The sequence below is a fragment of the Sabethes cyaneus genome, chromosome 2, assembly GCF_943734655.1.
Source record: "Sabethes cyaneus chromosome 2, idSabCyanKW18_F2, whole genome shotgun sequence".
Classification (NCBI taxonomy): Eukaryota; Metazoa; Arthropoda; class Insecta; order Diptera; family Culicidae; genus Sabethes; species Sabethes cyaneus.
Genome location: NC_071354.1, coordinates 186,781,846 through 186,801,250, shown reverse-complemented (window position 1 = coordinate 186,801,250; position 19,405 = coordinate 186,781,846). Strand labels below are relative to the sequence as shown.

General features: G+C 38.1%; 1 protein-coding gene across 2 annotated transcripts in view; it reads right to left on the bottom strand.

The window, feature by feature from the left end:
• LOC128738336 (oxysterol-binding protein-related protein 9) overlaps positions 1–19,405 on the bottom strand; it is a 149,539-nt gene that overhangs the window by 9,028 nt on the left and 121,106 nt on the right. For both annotated transcript variants that reach the window (XM_053833387.1, XM_053833388.1), the window contains one exon: positions 16,309–16,405. In XM_053833387.1, coding sequence (XP_053689362.1) covers positions 16,309–16,405 — 97 coding nt within the window. The remainder of the gene's footprint in view (positions 1–16,308; positions 16,406–19,405) is intronic.

The following is a 19,405-nucleotide window of genomic DNA, read 5'->3' as shown; positions in this document are numbered from 1 at the left end:
AGCAAAAAACCGAGAATGAAGCCTGGTAATAGATGGAGATACTTTTGAAGTGGTCGACGAATTTGTTTACCTTGGTACGTCAGTGACATGTGACAATGATGTGAGCCGTGAAGTTAAGTTAATAGGCGGATAGCAGCTGCCAACAGAGCCTTCTACGGATTACGTAGCCAGCTGAGCTCCCGTAACCTACAACTCCGTACAAAACTCGCGCTCTTTAAGACGCTAATTCTCCCAGTGGTACTCTACGGTCACGAAGCGTGGATCTTGACGGCATATTAGACGAAGGAGTGTGGCACAGGCGCATAAATCATTAAATACGCCAAGTATACAACGATGCGGATATTGTGAAGCGATTAAAATACAGGCTACAGTAGGCTGGCCACGTAGCAAGGATACCGGATGAGAGACCAGCGAAAACAATATTTAGCAGAGAACCCGACAGAGGCCGACGATTTTGAGGCAGACCCCGTACCCGTTGGATGAGCGCTGTTGTCGAGGATGCTAGAATAGTGGGAGAGCGGCAGCCCAAGACCGAGTAATGTGGAGATGGCTCATGAACTCGGCATGGATTCGATAAGCGGATTGTCGTCGAAAAAGTAAAGTAAATATGTGTGCCAAGTTTGGTGAGGAACGATCAAGGCGTAGGCGTAGTGGAGTTATGGCACAACATACGTTCACTTTCCTATATATAGAATATATAGATAGATAGATAATACCTATATGCAATGGTGGATGGGTAATGCATCAGGGTGTCATATATGTGGAAGGATGGAAGGAGCGGATGCTTGACTACGCACAACCCTTTTCGTTATATGACAAATACGATATCAACAGGAGGATATAATTTGTTAAAAAATTGTAGCAACGTTTTACACCACTCGCATATCTCTTTTGAAATGCGGTAAGAAGAATTTACAAAACATCTTTTGCTTTTTCATAATTTAATCAAACCCCGTCAAGCGTCTAGTGGGGAAAAAGTGCGATTCACGGATAGGGCGAAAGTGCGATTCATGGGCGAGGCAAAAATGCGTAGGCTAGATACAGTTCTGGGCACTACATTACAGATAATAGAAATGGAAGATCTGCAGAAAACTGTGTGCTCTACAGATGCTGGCCGAAGGAAAACATTGTCTTTCCGCTGGTGAAACAAAAAAAAAACGTTTGGTAAAGTTTCGATCGGACGGAGGCTACAATACACCAACGCAACATAGGAAAGCTGCAAATTGAGAATATTCCTTACCGAAACATATCGTAGATTGAAGATATTATGGTTTTGTTAGCTACTGCTGTACTAATTTCACTTTTGCTTCGCACTTTTGCCCCGTTGCACATGATTTCGTTTTGCATAACACTATTACCCCAGACGTTTTACAGTTGAATATGAAGATATTGAGTTATTGCATCAATATAACATATATTTTATAGTTGTGTTTCTTCTTATTGTAGCTTTCGACTGAGTATCTTTGCCAGGGATGGTGCGATCACTTTGACTTAATTTTGATTCATTTGACATTACCGTATCAGTCGAGCACAATTTGACAAAGTTATGTACGATACATTTGTAGTAGGGGGAAGTCCCCCAGTACCGGACACCTAAGAATTTTGACATATATAAAAACAACACTTAGCATAACTTAAGTCATTATTCGCTGGAAGAGTAATTTAGAAGACTATTTTCCAATAAAAATAGGTTACACGTATTTGCATCACTAATGAACCATTTTAGAAGCCAAATGAGAAATCGATAACAATCATTACTTAAAAATTGTGTCTCCCAGTACCGGACACTTAATAGAATTCAAAACATAAGCCAATTCAGGGCTTATAGTTCTGAAAAATACATGTCAGAATGTTTAAAATCTCTTATTGCTTGCATATTTGTTGACTGAAGATGTTTGAAAAATTGGTTTGCATAAAAATTCACAGTTTTTTATCCACTACATCGAAGCCCTTCTGTTTTCTTCGAAAAAATGATCATCAACTGGTTTCCTTGTTTTTTCATATTTAAGATAACCGGCTCAGTATAAGTGATGTTTTCTTTCTTCTCAATCTCTTTTTTTGCAAAATCTTGACTTCATTCAAGAATTTGACAAAGCATATTGCTGTCCGGTATTGGGGGACGGCTCGGTGTCCGGTACTGGGTGACGGGAATCACTGAGAACAATTTATATTTTTTAGCAAATTGAATATCTTTGTGGAAAAACGAACTATGGAGCTTGAAAACTATTCAACGAAAAATATTTTATACACGAAAAACGAAATTTTATGCGACCGAATAATGGTGTAATGATAATCCGAAAATTAGCCGAAGCATAACAATTCGATCGGCGGTAGATAAAAACTAACAAATCTCTGTTTTCATGAATAATTCTGATCTATAAAATCACATATGGTAATTTTTTGTCCTATTTATTGACTTTATCATATTATCTACTAAGGTGCACCATTTGAACTGTGAAAGTCATAAGTGCCCGGTATTGGGAGCTGTCCGGCGCTGGGGGACTTCCTTCCACTCATTATTACCTACAATTTTGCAGAATAAAGTGTTGCTGTAACTTTTGTAGTTACGTCGCTACAATGCTAGTATTTCTTTAGTAACTAAATAAACGTTCAGCAAAATTGCAGATCTAGTTATTATCTACAAATGTCCATACATCAATTTGTCAAATTTTGCTCGGCTAGGACGGTACTGTCAAATGAATCAAAACTGAGTCAAAGTGATCGAACCATCCCTGATCTTTGCAGTGTCTTGTTTTTCGGCTTTGCAGTCAAACTGCTAATAAAAACGAACGTTTGTCTTCTACTCCCGACGTTTCGATTTGTATTTAATCTTTTTCAAGGATTCTATAAAAAGTGCACTTACAAAAATTATTCTTTTGGTTAATATAACATTTACGCTTGCAGAAAATTATCGTTTTCCGTCTAGTGGTTCTATTCAGTTGAGCATTAACGGTGCTAGCATTCTGTAACAAAACATATCAAGACAATTCCAACATGTACTATAATATGCTTTCCTGATAGTAGGTATATATATTTTTCAAAATGACAGTTAGTTTTGGGTAGGCTTCATTTTCAGTTTTTTGCTCCGTAGATGCTCATTTGACTGCAGCGCCTCAACGAAACAGAATTCGAAAAAGTGGTGTAAAAGGCAATTGTAGAGTTAATTTTAATCTACATTATTGTTGAAAAAAGTATAGTTCTATGTTTAGTATTTACAGCGCGATGGGGCTGCTACCCCGTTGGTAGCAGAAAGAGCGCTCATTTGGCTCGAAAAACGATAATTTTCTGTAAGCGTAAATGTTATATTAACCAAAAGAATAATTTTTATAAATGCACTTTTTGTAGAATCCTCGAAGATTTAATATAAAACGAAACATTGGAAGTACAAGAAAAACGTTCGTTTTCATTACCAATTAGACCGCTTCTTGATATGTCATGAAAATTGACGACAACTTCAAACATCACACTTATGCCTGCCCTACTCCTCTATACGTTCCCTACGGAGTGCAGGGTGTGGAATGCTCTTTAACCGTCACTACTAGCCAAGACTGTCCTCTTCTTGTTCACCGACTTATTGAATCGTACCACCTCAGCCAAGGAAAATTCGTAAAAGTTATTTATGGGACTGTTAGAAAGCTTGTTATCATCGACAAGTTTGCTGAATTAAGTATTGTTCTATCTTTTGTATTTACGGCACACTTCCGATTTACACCGAGTGGAACACTAAGAACCCTCTTCCGGCAAACGGGCATTATTGAAAGAAGAGGCACGATTTTTAGCAAAGGTAGCTAACGCTTAGGCTCCTGTCTTTGATGTTATAGCTACAAATTTTGCAACAACGGAAGCAATCTAAAAATATTGGGGGTTCGATGAGTGGCCCAAGACCGAATTAAATGGAGATGACTGCTTGAAACAGCACGAGCCTGTTTACGACGACAATCGGCTTTTTTTTACCAGAAGCATTCGGTTCCTTAGCATGGCATATCACAGCATAATTTGATTACCAGAAATATTCGTTTCCTTGCAGATAAAAGCAAAACAACCCCATGGTGCAACACCAAATGTTTATTTAGAATCAGTTCGCAGCATTCCAGCAGTTGTTTATTATTTATATTGATAAAAATACGGCATGTCACATCCTTACAGTCCGCAGCAGAAGAAAAAAATCATATTTCGGTATTCGTTCGATCTTTGCATCGACCGAGTTTGTTTTTAACATGTACATAATATTCTGGGAAAAGATAATGTTAGAATGGCAGTTTGTCGCAATGGTTTCTTTTTTCGATTCAACTTTAGGGGAAAAACGTTTACAGATACTTTTTCCAAAAATTTAAAAAATTTTTTGGTGACAACCACATGTGTGAAGATGTCATTTTGTGTCACTGTTTCCCAATAGGTGGGAACCGCATTTTATGTAAAGATAAAACTTTAGATTTCATTTTATCATTTGCCTTTTAAAAATGAAAATCATCGGTTGTCAAAAGTTTTCTAAAGTTGAAGAAAACAAAAATCAATCGCAACGACATTTGGCACCGAATCTAGGATCGTAAGTTTCCATCAATGAAATTCAGCTTCTGACGCTAGACTATTTGGAACAGGTCTAGAGTGAGCCAAATTCGTAACCAAGTCTTCTTGCGTAACTGGAAGCTAGTGCAATGGAAAAATATGGAGAAAAAATACAACTTGTTTGAAAATACAATTAATCTTTATTGGAGAATAAAGATAAAAGGCATTACTAATGTAAATTCTACCCTGTAAAATCACCGTGTCGTTGACTAAAGGGTCACACGTTAGATTAATCTATTCCAAATTAGAATATATAATCGGTAATATAACCTATTCGTTAAGACTGAACCATACCCAACCATATCATTTACAATTCCGAGCAAAAGTAGGGCTCCACGTCCATTTCCACAGCCCAAAAATCTACACCATAATCGAAATCATGCGTGTCGTGACGTCAGCCGTAGCAATGCAGTCGACATGACGGAAGTCGGGGAAGCATTAATAAATAATAGCGATGCTAGCGAATTACACCGCGGCAGTGGCAGTGTGGTGGAGTCCAGGAAGGGGAAAAATCGACCGAAATTTTCAGGACTACTGGAAACGTGAAATGTTAAGGTAGAAAAAGGAGAAAGCAGATTGGATTTACCTATCAACTGCCACTGAGCTGCTTCTGCGGAAGGTAAATTTTCCTGCTAACGATTTGAACATGACTTTCGCTTCGTTGGAGGAACAACAGACACAGTATTCGGAATCGCACTGCAGACTTTTACATTGTTGTTTTCTGAAGAGTTGATTTGAGCTTTACTAATGGAAGCACTAATTTTGGGGTATTGCTAAGTATCTATCACACTATATTGTCACTACCAGATCTTCAAAGTTTGCTATCACTGGACCCGGGTTTGTACACTTTGGCATCAGAACATTATTCGGTCGAAGCGAATGAAAACTTTAGTGATATAAACTAATCGATAAATATACATATAGTCACACTTTGCACAACATCTATAGAACCAATGGGTTCTCACATTCTCATGTGACACACAGCATACGACCCAAACAGGGATTTTTTTTTTGCTTTTAGTTTTTCGTATACGATTCACTACATGTCGTTGGCCACACTCAGCGAAATTGCATGCAGTGGCATACTATAAAATAAACAGGATTAAATATAACAAAACCCACCACGACCGAAAGTGAGAACGCGAGAGAACCGAAGCGCAGAGAACGTTTGGCAATATTGTTGAGCACCAGCCAGCAGCGCTGTATTATTATATTTCACTTTTCCTATTTTGCAATGATTTAATGGGGAAGACACCTTTTGATTGATTGTATATTTCTCCCTGATCTCCACTATAAATCACCCGCCGCATACAAAGGTATCGGACAATTTGCATAATAAGCACATTTCCACTCCAGTCGCCAATCTTTTATTGAGCACACTTTAATCGCGCAAATTGTGTTACCAATTAACTTATGCTGCAAATTTTGATAGAGTGCAAAATTTATCCCTCTTAAACTGCAGGGAAGCGGTGCACTTAGCGATGGTCCATGATCCTGCAGAACAGTAACCAACGAGGCTGGGAGTTCATGTTGATTCACCGTCACAAGGAGCTCGCGAAACCGACTGGCGACAGTAAAAGTCCTAAGCGTTGATAGAACCCACCCGACAACCCTAGCAGAGAAGCGCCGCGCGTGAATGGGATCCCGACCGACGAGTCGAACGAATGTGATGGTGCCGAAGAGAAGCCGCCGCACATGATGATGATGACGACGACGACGACGGCAAAATCCGATTCTCGATCCGTGGTTGTCGAGAATTTTTTTTCCTTACTTCTCCTTTGATGCGAACTAGGCAGCTGGTTGGTCTACCATGCGACGACGAGAGAAAGCGAACAGCAGGAAGCAATAAGATTTTCGTTTTGGTAAGAATTTTCCGTACGAGTGCTTTTTCATTCATTAATTATACTTTATCTTTTGGACAGAAAAGCTTTGAAATAACAGTCCTTGAAACTGTTTGTTTTTTGTTGAGGTGCGAACTGACGAAGGTCGAAAGAGGTTTCGCTACTCTTCTCACAAGAATGAAAGCAGCAAATGGTATTAATTCATTCGTTATTATGTTTAATTTAGTTTCAATGAAATGAAACGATTACATATGTAAAATTTAAAACGAGGTTAAGCATGTTATACATAGTTTGTCCACACGACAGTTAATAGAGATAATCCAAGATTGCTTCCTTGAATAACACCTCACTGATAATAATATTAATCGCCCAGTTAGCTTCGAAATACGGTGCTAGTTTAACAAGTCAGTCGTCGTATGTTAGATTCTCGGCTAGGCAGTGCAGCTAGATAGAATCAGTAGGATCGTCGCGCTAGCCCCGTAATTGTCCTTTATTCAGATGGCCAACTGCGAAGTCTGTCGATAAAGAAGGATCAAGTCTTAGAAAGACGTTCAATACCAAGGTTTTGCTTATTCGGATGATAAAATATGCTGCATTTTACAATGGAAGACAATTGTCACGAAAACTTACTTCATCTTGAAGTAGTAAACATCACTAGAGCTAGTTTAAAAATGCCAGTAACCCTGACATCTGTAAAAATTATTGCAATTTTTTCCATCATGAAAAGTCTTAAAAGAAGCTTGTTAGAGATCAAATTTTCTCAAATTGACCGCGAAATGAACTGCTACTGCGAGAACGTGTAAAATCTGCATTCAATTTGGAAAACTGAAACCTACGTTAGGATGGGGAAAATGGCCCATTAGTTCACTGCCAAAAAACGATAAATAAAATTTGATCAAAATGAAAATGTGAGAATGAACGGCAGATTTGGAAAAATTATAGGAAAAAAAAAAAAAGATCGGCAGAAGCCCTGTAAAGCCAGTTATAATTGGATTTGAACTCACTTCTTCCAGGTCCTGTGGATCGCATGTAGTGATGAAGTTATGAATCTCAGCGAAGACTCCACAACCTCCTTATTAGGCATGTGGTTTACTTCAAACTCCATCAACAATGGCGGGTTGAGTTATTTTTTACGTTATTATTTTTTCGCCTGGTCCCATTCTGTTAGATCCTATCATTATCTTTATTTCATTACTTTCTTCTACCGTCCTCTACGCGAATTGTAAAAAACTACCGCCATAGAAAATTTAATTATATGCCTGATCTCATTCAAAGGCTAGACAAAAACATTAGATTTTAAATATCATGCTGCCAATAAAAAGGTACAAACATTATAAATTGGGTTTAAAATGATCAAAATTGCTTTCAAAGGCCAAAAAAGCAAAAAAAAGAGAAAAAGAGGTGAAAGTGGCCCTTAACCCTAAATGAAGCATAAATGAACCGAAAACGCTTCCAAAGGGCAAAACAGAAAACCAAAAAACAGAAATGAAAAATCAACTAAACTCAAGCCTAAACAGAACAAAGCATCGTAAAACCATCATAAAATCCGAAAAGATCGAAACAGACAAAGATTAACATTAAAATAGGCTACAGCTCCCCCTGTATCCGAAAGGTTACGGAGTCTGCCTTGACAGGCGAGTGGTCGTGGGTTCGAATCTTAGTAGAATCAAGCCATACGATGTTAAGCATGGGATGATTTCCAATATGTACTTCCTTTATACTGAATTCTGCATTTACCAACAATGAAGTCTCCTACCAGGGCAAGTTATAAGAATGGTACTGGCTCAAGCCGCGTAATGAACCGTTTGTCAAAGGGTTAATTAAAACTAGTCTGCCCACTTCCTGACTATAGAGTGAGCGAGATTGGTTGAAAAGTAGTTGGAACAAGTGCGAAGATACCGATACTTAAGCACGGGTAAAACCAGTTCGTTCACTTTATAGCGGTAATACAAAAATAACGTAGTGTGGAATGTAGAAAAAACACCTCAGTAGATCAAAAAACTGGTCGATAATGTCCATACAAAAAATCGAAAATAGACTCGAAACAACCTTAAGATGACTGAAAACAGTTTGAAAAGATTAAAACCAAAAACTCAAAATACCCCTAAGACTACAGCAAACAAAAAATTTAGTGACTTTAAAATTAAAGAGAAGAAATAGTAAAAAAAGTGAATCTAAATTAAGGTCAGAATAGTCGAAGACGGCAATTCTAAATGAGATTAATTTTACGACAGTGAGAGAGAAGCAAAATAAAACTTAAGCATTTTCATGCAAGTATTGATCCGAAGTGATGCAATCAAACACGAAGAATCTTTATTTTGAATCATCGCGATGAGTTTTGATAAGTTAACAATTTTAAGAGATGAGCAAATGCGTTATCGAATAATAGGACCAAAAAAAGCAAAACAAAGCCTTGGGCTTAAATGTCTTTCTAAGACTTGACCCTTCTTTATCGATAGACTTCACAGTTGGTTATTAGAGTACAGGAAAGTTACGGGACTAGTGCAAAAATCCTACTGACTCAATATTTAGCGGATAATAGGACCAATAAATTCGATAAAATAATTATAATAACCTTTTTAAAAGCCAAAAACTGATCCACAATTCACCTTAAAATGACCGAGCTACCGGAATGACCGGTGAAAAAATGATCTCGGATTAGCCTTGAAATATCCGATACTTTTAAAGGCAAAAATGGCTAATATCAAATTGAGCTTAAGGCCATTGCAAATTATTTTTAAAGTTTTTGTCACCACCGCCTCCCCCCTCCGAAAATTGCTTGAAAAATCCGGAGGCAAAAACATTGCGGGATATGAGTCAACATTTTTTGTATAAAATCAATTGTCTGTGGACTCTATACCGCCTGAAGAACTCGAAAAATGAGTATACGGCCTATTAACGCTTTTAGCACGAAATAGAAGTGGAAATTCAAACAATGGAATTTCCGAAAATTGGCAAAAAAGATTTTTGTCCTACAGGCAAAACGCCGATTCGATACTTTTACCAGAGATTTTCAAGAAGACATGCCTTCTGTTGGGAAAGTTGAAAAAGTCAAAAGATCGAACGATACGATCATGCTGTTCACAAAACCGTTGTGTAAAGAAATGCTTTGCCTTGTTTTACCTTACAACTTGTACTGAAATCTGAGAAAGTATTGATATTGGACAACGAGCAACTGTAAAAGTGCTCCGATTTCGTTTAAATTTGGTGTGCTTGTTCTTAGTAGAAAAATTCTAGACCCATATTTTTTATAGGACGCTTAGGATGCCCCTTCTGAGTTATGGTGGTTACAAAATCATGACGATTTTATTTCCGATTTTATTTCATTCAAAACTTCATAACTTTCGAACCACCGAACCGATTTTCATGATTTTGGTTCCAAATAAAAGATATTTCAATCGACGTTTCAAAAAATATTTTCGACTGTAGCTCAACGTACTCCAGACCAGAAAAACATTTGAACTTTGAAGAAAGGAAGAATGGCAAACATGTTGATTTTTGTAGCAACTTTAGAAAGAGGCACCCAAAGTGGTCAATAAAAAAGTATGGGTCAAAGATTTTTCGACTAGGAACAAACACACCAGATTTAATCGAAATCGAATCACTTTTACAGTGGCTCGTTCTTCATCTCCATCTCTTGCTCAATATTTTCTCAGATTTCAGTACAAGCTGTAGGGTAAAACAAGGCAAAACATTCCCTTCCAAGACATTTTTGTGAAAAACTTGTTCGTCGTTCGATCTTCTGACTTTTTCTACCTTTACAACAGGCATGCCTTCTTGACAACCTCTGGTAAAAGTATCGAATCGGCATTTTGCCTGTAGTACAAAAACCTTGAGTAAAATGGGGCAAAAAAGACTTCTAGGTTATGTTGTATTAAAATAAATTTTTTCATATACCTTTTTCTTAACATTTTTCTTCTTTTCCTTGCCGTAGAATCTCAAATTGGAGAGTTTGTGCATAATTTTTTCAAAATTATTTAAAAAATAAGAGTGAATGTGGCAAAATGGACCACTTCCCGTCATTCTCGCGTATTGAGACCATCGCCAATTGATTTCTCGTGATTTTTTACATAAGAAAAGTCACTCTTTACCCCTTAAAAACAGCGGCAACAAAAAGTTCCGTTTTTTCGGTCGATTTTGCCCACAGTGGGTTGGCATGACCCTCCCAGAATTCAATGAAACTTTGTGTGTGCAAAGAGTTCATGTAAATAAGCAAGTTTGCATACTTAGTTATCCGAAAATTAATTTAGACTAACTTTTGGAAAGAGCTCAATTTTATTTCTGTTTTCTTATCTATATCTAAAAATGGATTACTGTCTGTCTGTCTGTCGGTATGTTCCTTATAGAATCGAAAGCTACTGAACCGATAGGGGTTTTTGAGACCGAGGAAGGTTCTTATGATGGTTAGAGACCCCTCACCCCACTAAGAGGAGGCTTCCATACAAACCAACTTTCGGCACCCAAATTCGGCATGTGAAGGTTTTTGTAGGCAAGAATTTTTTCTATGATGAATTAGGACCCTTCCTCATTTTAGGAGGGAGGGCTCCCATACAAATGAAATACAAATTTCTTCATAATTCCAGAACTAATCAAGCAAATGGAACCAAACATGGCACGTGGGTGTTTTTGGAGGTAATTTTTTTTTCTATGGTGAATTGAGACCCCTCCCCTCTTTAGGAGGGGAATTATGACCCGTCCCCACTTCAAGAGGGAGGGGGGGTCTCCTATACAAATGAAATACAAGTTTCCTCTTAAGTCGAGAACTAATCAAATGGAACCAAATTTGGCATGTGGGGGAATTTGTAGGCATGACTTTTTGTGTTGGTTTGAGACCCCTCATCCCTGTGGTTGGGGAATAAGGACTCTCATACAAACAAAACAGTAATTATTGCGTAACTCAAAAACTAATTGAACTTGACCACCAAAAACTATCTGCAGCCCCCCGCAGAAATCACCTCTGTCTAGGTTTATTTGTTTTCCTAGTTCTATTGACTTCTTTTACTTTCCTTCAGTTGGGTCCGAGCGAGCGACAACGAGTAAGGAGAGGATCACCCCGAGGATCGAAGCAATACTTTTCACGAAAAGTTTTCCGTGAAATGGTACATTCCACGTAAGGTTTTTTGCGAAATGGTATTCGGCGAAATGTTAAATAATCACGGCGAATATTTATATGCTATCCGCTTTGTTTTATCTGGCTAAGTAACGTGGGGATTGGTTTCTACTTTACTGTGAGGAAAAATTGAAAATTTGTAAATGAAACTACCTATGCTTTCTTTCATATTGATGTAACTGCTAAAATGAGTTATCTAAGGTTGAGCTCCTCAGAAACTTGCTAAACTCGAGATTGTGACAGATTCACGATTTATGTACAACACATTTTAAATTGTGGCAATACGAAGTTTGTCGGGTCAGCTAGTACCATATATAACTCGAAAACTATAGGACCTAGGGAAAACGCTCCATTAGTCGCGCAGCTAAGCACAATCTAATTTCTTTTTTCTTGTTCATTGAGGTATACGCTTCAATTAATTTATCTACCACAAGGTATTTGTCACAAGGCAGGATAATTGCATTCGTTGTACGAGAAACTTTTCGTTTACGGATCAATAGATCTGTACCAAAAAGGAGAAAGAAAGAGAAACTTTTCCGATTCAAATAAATTGTACCAATAGTTGCGCTAATGTTCCTTTAATTGATTTTGGTGTTCCTTTAATTGTAATTGTACGAAATAACGTATATACGTTGTTAGGTTGCTAGGTGTAAAATCATTGTAGCGCAACTATAGAATTATGCGTCTTCCAGCTATGCTGTAGTGTTAGATTTTAGAAAATCGGTATTTTAGCAAATCATGCTCTAATTTTAAATGATACAGTTTAACTACCAATACTCTCAAGTACTTGTATTATATAATGAACGCAACCCAAGCAACACAACTTGTTATAGAATAGTATAATATTACATACATCAGAACTTCTCTATTACCAGAAAAGCGCAAAAAATTGAAGCCTAATGAAACAACAATCGAAAGAAGTATGTATCAGGTTATTTCATACCATTTTAAAATGTTATTATAGCATAAGATACAACTTGTTCTTCCAATAGTTTAAATTTAGTAATGGAGACGTAATAAAAACTTCGTGTTGACATGTTGACAAAAACAAACATTATTCATTTGATATGAGCTGTAAAATAAATTCATGTTATCACAAAACACCTCAAAACCTTAATAATAACGGCACATATTTTCAAAGTACGCTTATAGTACTCTTAAACGACTACTTTCCATGAAGATTATTTTCTAACTTGTTTTGTGTGTTACTTGGGAATTGTTTCATTTAAAATGCTACGGTGATGAAAATATGTAAAACCAAAGCCTTGGGCTTAAACGTCTTTCTAAGACTTGACCCTTCTTTATCGCGACCGGTTGTTAGAGTATAGAAGATACAAGAACAAGAAAAAATCTGACATAGCTTAACCGTAAGTAGTTTATTCAGGAAATGGGGAATTATTTTCGGTTAAAAAATATTTTGGTTGAAATTGAGTGTTCTTCATCAGACAAAAAAATCAAATAAAAATAGAGTTAAAATTTTGGTGTCCCAGCCGGCATTGAGGTAGGGTACGGGAGTTTAATTCCAGTCCATCAAGCGGTAGCCTAAACAATATTCAGGAATTACGTTGAAACTATATTCATTCGAAACAAGAGTTTTATACCAGTTGATAGAATGATATTTACTGAATATCGGCGTGTATTTTAGTCTTAATGAAACGCTACTGAATTTGAGTTGAATGAGTTATAGTCGCGAGAAAATCACTCAAATACTAGCTATGTCAACACGATAGAAGAGTTTCAGGCGCAAGTGCATCACATCTTGGTAGTAGTGTAAATAAAGTACCATATGCTGAAATTAAAAGTAAAATGCTGCAGATTGCTATATGAAAATTGATTTATATTTTCATATCAGAGGGGAATTTTTGTGTTGTTCCGTGATGAAAAGAAGTAGAATTGTTCTGTGACATCATATTCACAGCTGTTTAGTTGCTAGAATAAGTAAACATGATCATAATTGTGTGTTTTTCAAACCACCATCAAGAGCGGATACGGGTAGGCGATTGCTGCTGGTTTTTCAGCCTGATTACGTGCCAGTGGAAAAACAGTGGTTTTGATGGTTATTGAACAAAATTAAGCAAATTACTTACATTTTTATGAAAATAGTTATAACAAATTAAAGCTTATGAGTGCTACATTCGGTTCAGTATTGTTATATAGCGGCAAAGTTTTTATTTGGGAAAGCGCAGCAAAAAAGGTAATGTATGCCGAAATTAGTAGCGTGCTGGAAATACCCTCCTGTACCCTACGTTGTATGTTGGAATCTCGGCTGGGAGAGGCTGTTAATGTCCATAAAAAAAATCTCTTCGAGACGCGGCGAGGGTGCTGCAGAACAACTTATCCTGTATGATTCTCAAAAACGCTCTTTAGGTGATCCGACGATCAGATATCGAAACGAGAGGTTTGATTCTCAGTAAAGGTAGCAAACTTCTTGGCTAAGCAGGTGACTTGGAGCCAGAAACCTTACCACGACGAATGCTATCTGTGCTAGGCTGAAAGCCTGCAAGTATTGGGCTTAAAATCAACGCATTGAAGACCAAATACATGAATGATATACATGCCAAATACATGAGAGGTTCAAATGGTCGCTGTTATGTCAGACCGAGCCTAGTGACAAAATTCTTATTTCGAGAAAAACGTGTTCAAAGTTTGCTGCTCTGTACGGTTTACAGCTATCAATTGTTCGAAATCATCTCATAACTCTGGCTGTTTGCAACATTTATGTAACTTGATTAGAGTAAAATGTAGCTTGATTAAAGTAAAATGTAGCTTAAAAAAATTCTTGATCGTTTGCTTTCATTCGGCGAGAAAGGAGCCACGAAGAGAATCTCTCATTGTCAGATACGCCGAAATGAAAAAGTACCCGAGATCGATGGGGGACTTTTAGGAAATTCTCTAAATTTCTATAAAAACATGCTAAAAAAAACTTCTAGACTGAAAAAAAAAATTTAAAAAAATAAAAATATTGAAATTCGATCAGGAAACCTTGGTTCTTGGTTTCGCTGACGACGTTGACATCATTACACGTACCTTTGAGAGGATGGCGGAAACGTACATCGGACTGAAAGCTGAAGCCAAACGGATAGGACTTGTCATTAATGTATCGACAACAAAATACATGAAAGGAAGAGGTTCTAAAGAAGTGAATGCTTACCTCCCTCCCCGGATTCATTTAGACGGTGATGAAATCGAGGTGGTAGAAGAGTTCGTGTATCTGGGCTCACTGGTTACCGCAGACAACGACACCAGCAGAGAAATACAAAGACGCATTATGGCAGGAAATCGTGCCTACTTTGGACTCCGTAGGACGCTGCGATCGAACAAAATTCGCCACCGCACGAAGTTAACAATCTACAAGACGCTGATTAGACCGGTAGTCCTTTACGGCCATGAGACATGGACTATGCTCGTGGAGGACCAACGCGCCCTTAGTGTTTTCGAACGGAAGGTGTTGCGCACCATCTACGGCGGAGTGCAGATGGAAGACGGAACGTGGAGGAGGCGAATGAACCATGAATTGCATCAGCTGCTTAGGGAACCACCCATCGCTGCCACCGCAAAAATCGGTCGCCTGCGATGGGCTGGGCATGTCGTGAGGATGTCGGACGACTGCCCGGTTAAAAAAGTTCTCAATAACGATCCGACTGGAACGAGACGGCGGGGCGCGCAGCGAGCAAGATGGATCGATCAAGTGGAAGGCGACCTGCGGACCCTACGTAGACTACGTGGCTGGCGAATTGCGGCCATGGACCGAGTAGAATGGAGACGACTTCTTGGTACAGCAGAGGAAACCACGGCCTGGAGCTGATTAAGTAAGTAAGCATCAGGAAACCCACAGTTATTAGACACTTTGTTTTCCATAAAACTCAAAAATTAAAGATGAAGATGATGTTTCTATTTTATCACGAACAGTTGTAATGATAATATACTGAACGTTTTCATTGCCTAAAACTGAATTTGCAAGTATGTGAACATTTTGTTACTATAGAGAGGAAAATTGCAAGCTAAAATTATCAGATAACCTTTTGAAACGGGCTATTTTTGTAATGGAGCTACCACAAATGTGTCGGGTGGTACAGAAATCTGCTTGAGATTTAATCAGAATACTGAGACGAAGATGCCATAAGCATAATTTGTAGAATATAATTTTATTTTGGTGTATAATTCTGACCCAGAAAAAGCAAATTAATTTTCGCATGGGAAGAAAATGTTTATTTTTTTTGTTCTATCTTGTATGAATCCAAAACATTAGCGGAACATAAACAGATCATCGATCAACGCCACTTTATAAGAAAATCCAAACCGTTGTCAGTCCCAACACAAGGGCAAACGGAAAAACTTGCCCGTGATTTCGACATCGGCTTTTGACATTTTTCGCAATGGGTACGTAACGTACGTACATACGTGCATAGTGTACGGTAGAATTGTTTCACTTACGTCTGCTGCTACGGGTGAACTCAGTCAGAATGCGGCCTGTGTGGCCACGATTGCAGCAGAAAACGAAGAGAGAAAACACAAAACTCGCGTGCCATGTTGTCCGTCAGTCATAAGCGCGGACATGATGCGCACAATACGAAATGTTGTCATTGTTGGCACACACATGCACGGCGCACGATAGGTCCAACGAGGAAATATTGCATGGCAAAAATCTTGTGACGTTTCCGCCGTATCTCACGAGATTGTACTGGCGCATACGAGTGGCGGTGGGTTGTTGATTACAGGTTCATATAATTATAATATTGGCGAAGTTTTTTTTTCGGCAATGAATAGCATACTTCCGCAGTAGGTACTTACCTTGTTGGTGTGTTCAGTTGACTAGAGTTGAATGGATCATCGTTTGCGTCGAAGAAGTCGTCCTCTCCTTCCGAGCTCGAGTAGGAAGTCTCCGGAACTGTGGAAAGCATTGAACCCTTGATTATTGTGGATTTTCGGCACTTGGTCAGAACATTTCGCGCAAGCAGTAAGATCAACAACGTTGCGAGGGCACCGCAAAACAGGACACATGCACACTCCAATATTTACTGATTTTCGACAACCGAGCGGAAGGATTTTCAGTTCCGAGGACAGTTTAGTTTTTCCGCCTGGCTGGATGGAGGATGACGACTGGTGGTTTCCGCAGTGGAGTAGACGGCACTGGAGCGCGTACAGCCAACAGCGGCGGTCGGTAGTTGTGCGATACACTCTGCCACACACGACCATGCGAACCAATACATCCACGCGGAAACGCAGTAGAGCACGTGATTTTGCGGTACTGCAGAGAAACGGGGAGCACCAAACCAGCCGGCGCTTCACGTGCAGTGAGAGTTCGTGGAATGTGCGAGGTGTGGGTACAGTGTATGCAATGGGTTTAGAAGCGGTCGAACAATTTCCGGAATGAAAAGTTTGGGAAAACTCGATACGATACGTATTGATTCTTGTTCGTAATGGAGTGCGTTGAATCTCACGATTCATAGTTTTTGAATCATTTGAAAAAAATCGGCTTCTTCCAAATTTCGAATAATTCTTATTGATGAAATTTTTATCAATAGACTTATATTATAAATTATTAATACAATTTTATCATTACGAATAAGTAGATTGAAGATTATATTTGTGAAAGAATGCGAATTGAAAAACAACCATGCGTTCCCATTTCTTTCGGATTCGATGGAAACTTTTTGTTAATCACTTTGAAATTCTCTCTGCGGTACATGCTGCGCAGTTAGCCTGGGCGTTGACAAGAAAAAAGAAAAATTCATGTGATTCTCATTTTCCAGGATGCTTTCAAGAATTGGCTGCTTTAGAATGAGATTAGATTACATTAGATTAGATGGTACAAATGAACCGCAGATCGAACTCTTCTATAAGAAGTTATTAATTCTGAAGAACTTTCGATCATACAATCATCTATTCAACATAAATTTTAATTACAATTTCTTGAAAAATGGAAAGTACAGGTCGGACTCGATTAACCGGAATACTGAAAAAAAAATTCACTCCGCATACTGGAATCTTCCGGATAATCGAGCATTGTTTTTTTACTGTTGGATTATTGAACCAAAATCGACATGATTATTATTATTTATATGATATTATTTATGAATATAGTACATTACCGTGATCAAATATAAATAATCAAGCCTAAAGGACTGAATTAAATGAACTACAAATGGGATTTAATTCAAATTTCTCGTTATCTGTAGTAGATCGTAGTTGGCATTTGTCAAACGTAAGAACTGTCTTGCTCAAAGTGTGCATAAGTTGGTGTAGTTCCCATTAATCACTATATCTATTACTGTCACTGGCTAAAATGTATCAAGCTTGGTAAAATAAGTCTGGAAGGTTTGTTTTCTCATACTTAGTTTTAGAATAAAAAACCGAAAATTATGACTTCCGGATAATCGAGCCATTTTTCCCGGATAATCGAGTTACGGATAATCGAGCCCCCGGATAATCGAGTCCGACCTGTACTACATTCTTGTGCAAGACTTGAACTTTTGTTCCGTTTCGGTAAATTTTGGACTAACCTTAAAACGAATTAGAACCTTTAAACTGATGAAGCAAACACCCAACCCTAAAAAAATTAGCAGTTTTTATAGTCTGAAGATCAAAACCTATTTTTATTTTTTAATAGAAAGCTGAGAATTCTTTACATAACATATTTCAAATTCAAAGATGTATTTTTTTGTTTGTTTATGAAATATTCTTTTTAAAGAAATAAACCTAATATAATGCAATGGAGACGCATGGTGCATTTTTTATCCGCAAAGTTTTAGATATTTCGAGCAATGAAACGGATCATCTCACTTTCTTGAACCATATCGGATCATTTCACTTTGAATTCTACAGAATGAGCAGTAATAATCACAAACTATAGTTTGTGGAAATAACTGTCAGTGTTTTTTGGACGTGTTTAATTAAAAATGGGTTAATCACAAATGTGTTTACGTATTTTTCGTTTACAGTGATAAATGGTGTCCCACATCAAATTGCACCACGGAAGAAATACTGTAGAAAACTACCCATTGGGTATTTTCTCATGGAAATTTTGGGGAAAGTAGTTTAGAGTGTATTGTTTACACTCTATTTTTATCGTAGTCAGTTTTCCGAAAATTGTAAAAAATAGCGTCACCCGAAAAGCAACGTCGCGCATTTATTTTGCGTAGGCACCTGGAAAATCCTCAACTCTCTCATCACGAATGATGAGACTTACGTCAAGACGGCCTTCCGGCAGCTTGCGGGGCTACTTTACTTCACCGCGTAGCACAAGTTTGATGTTCCGGAGGAACTAAGGATGCAGAAACTTTCAAAGTTTTCCAAGAAATACATGATTTGGCAAGCGATCTGCTCATGTGGCAAACGGAGTGCACCGTTCGTGACTACCGGGACTGTAAACGGGCAGATGTACCTCAAGGAGTGTCCACAGAATCATCTGCTTCCTCTGTTGATGCAACACGATCTTCTGGCCGGATATAACTTCGTGCCAGTGTTCAAAATATGTCCTGAAGTGGTACAGCTGCTGATGGGATCCAAAAGACGTTGGTTACCCTATGCAACACATTTTTCTAATATTTCTCAGGACAAACTAACTGTTCTACGGTTCCAGAATGTATCCATGGTGATGGAATTTGGGTCTTTCTTCAAAAATTTTAAGGTTCCATTGCTGTTCATTGAACCCGGTATTAAAATCAACACTAAATATTACATCGATAAAGTTTTGAAGAACCATTTACTTCCTATCATTAGCAAACACTACAGGATTGCACCCTACTACTTCTAACAAGATTCTGCATCGTCTCACTAGCCAAAAGCTACACAGACTTGATGTGAGGATAATTTTCCGAATTTGATTTCTTCGAAAGAGTGGCCTGCCTCTTCGCCTGATTTCAATCCTCTCGGCTTCTATGAATAG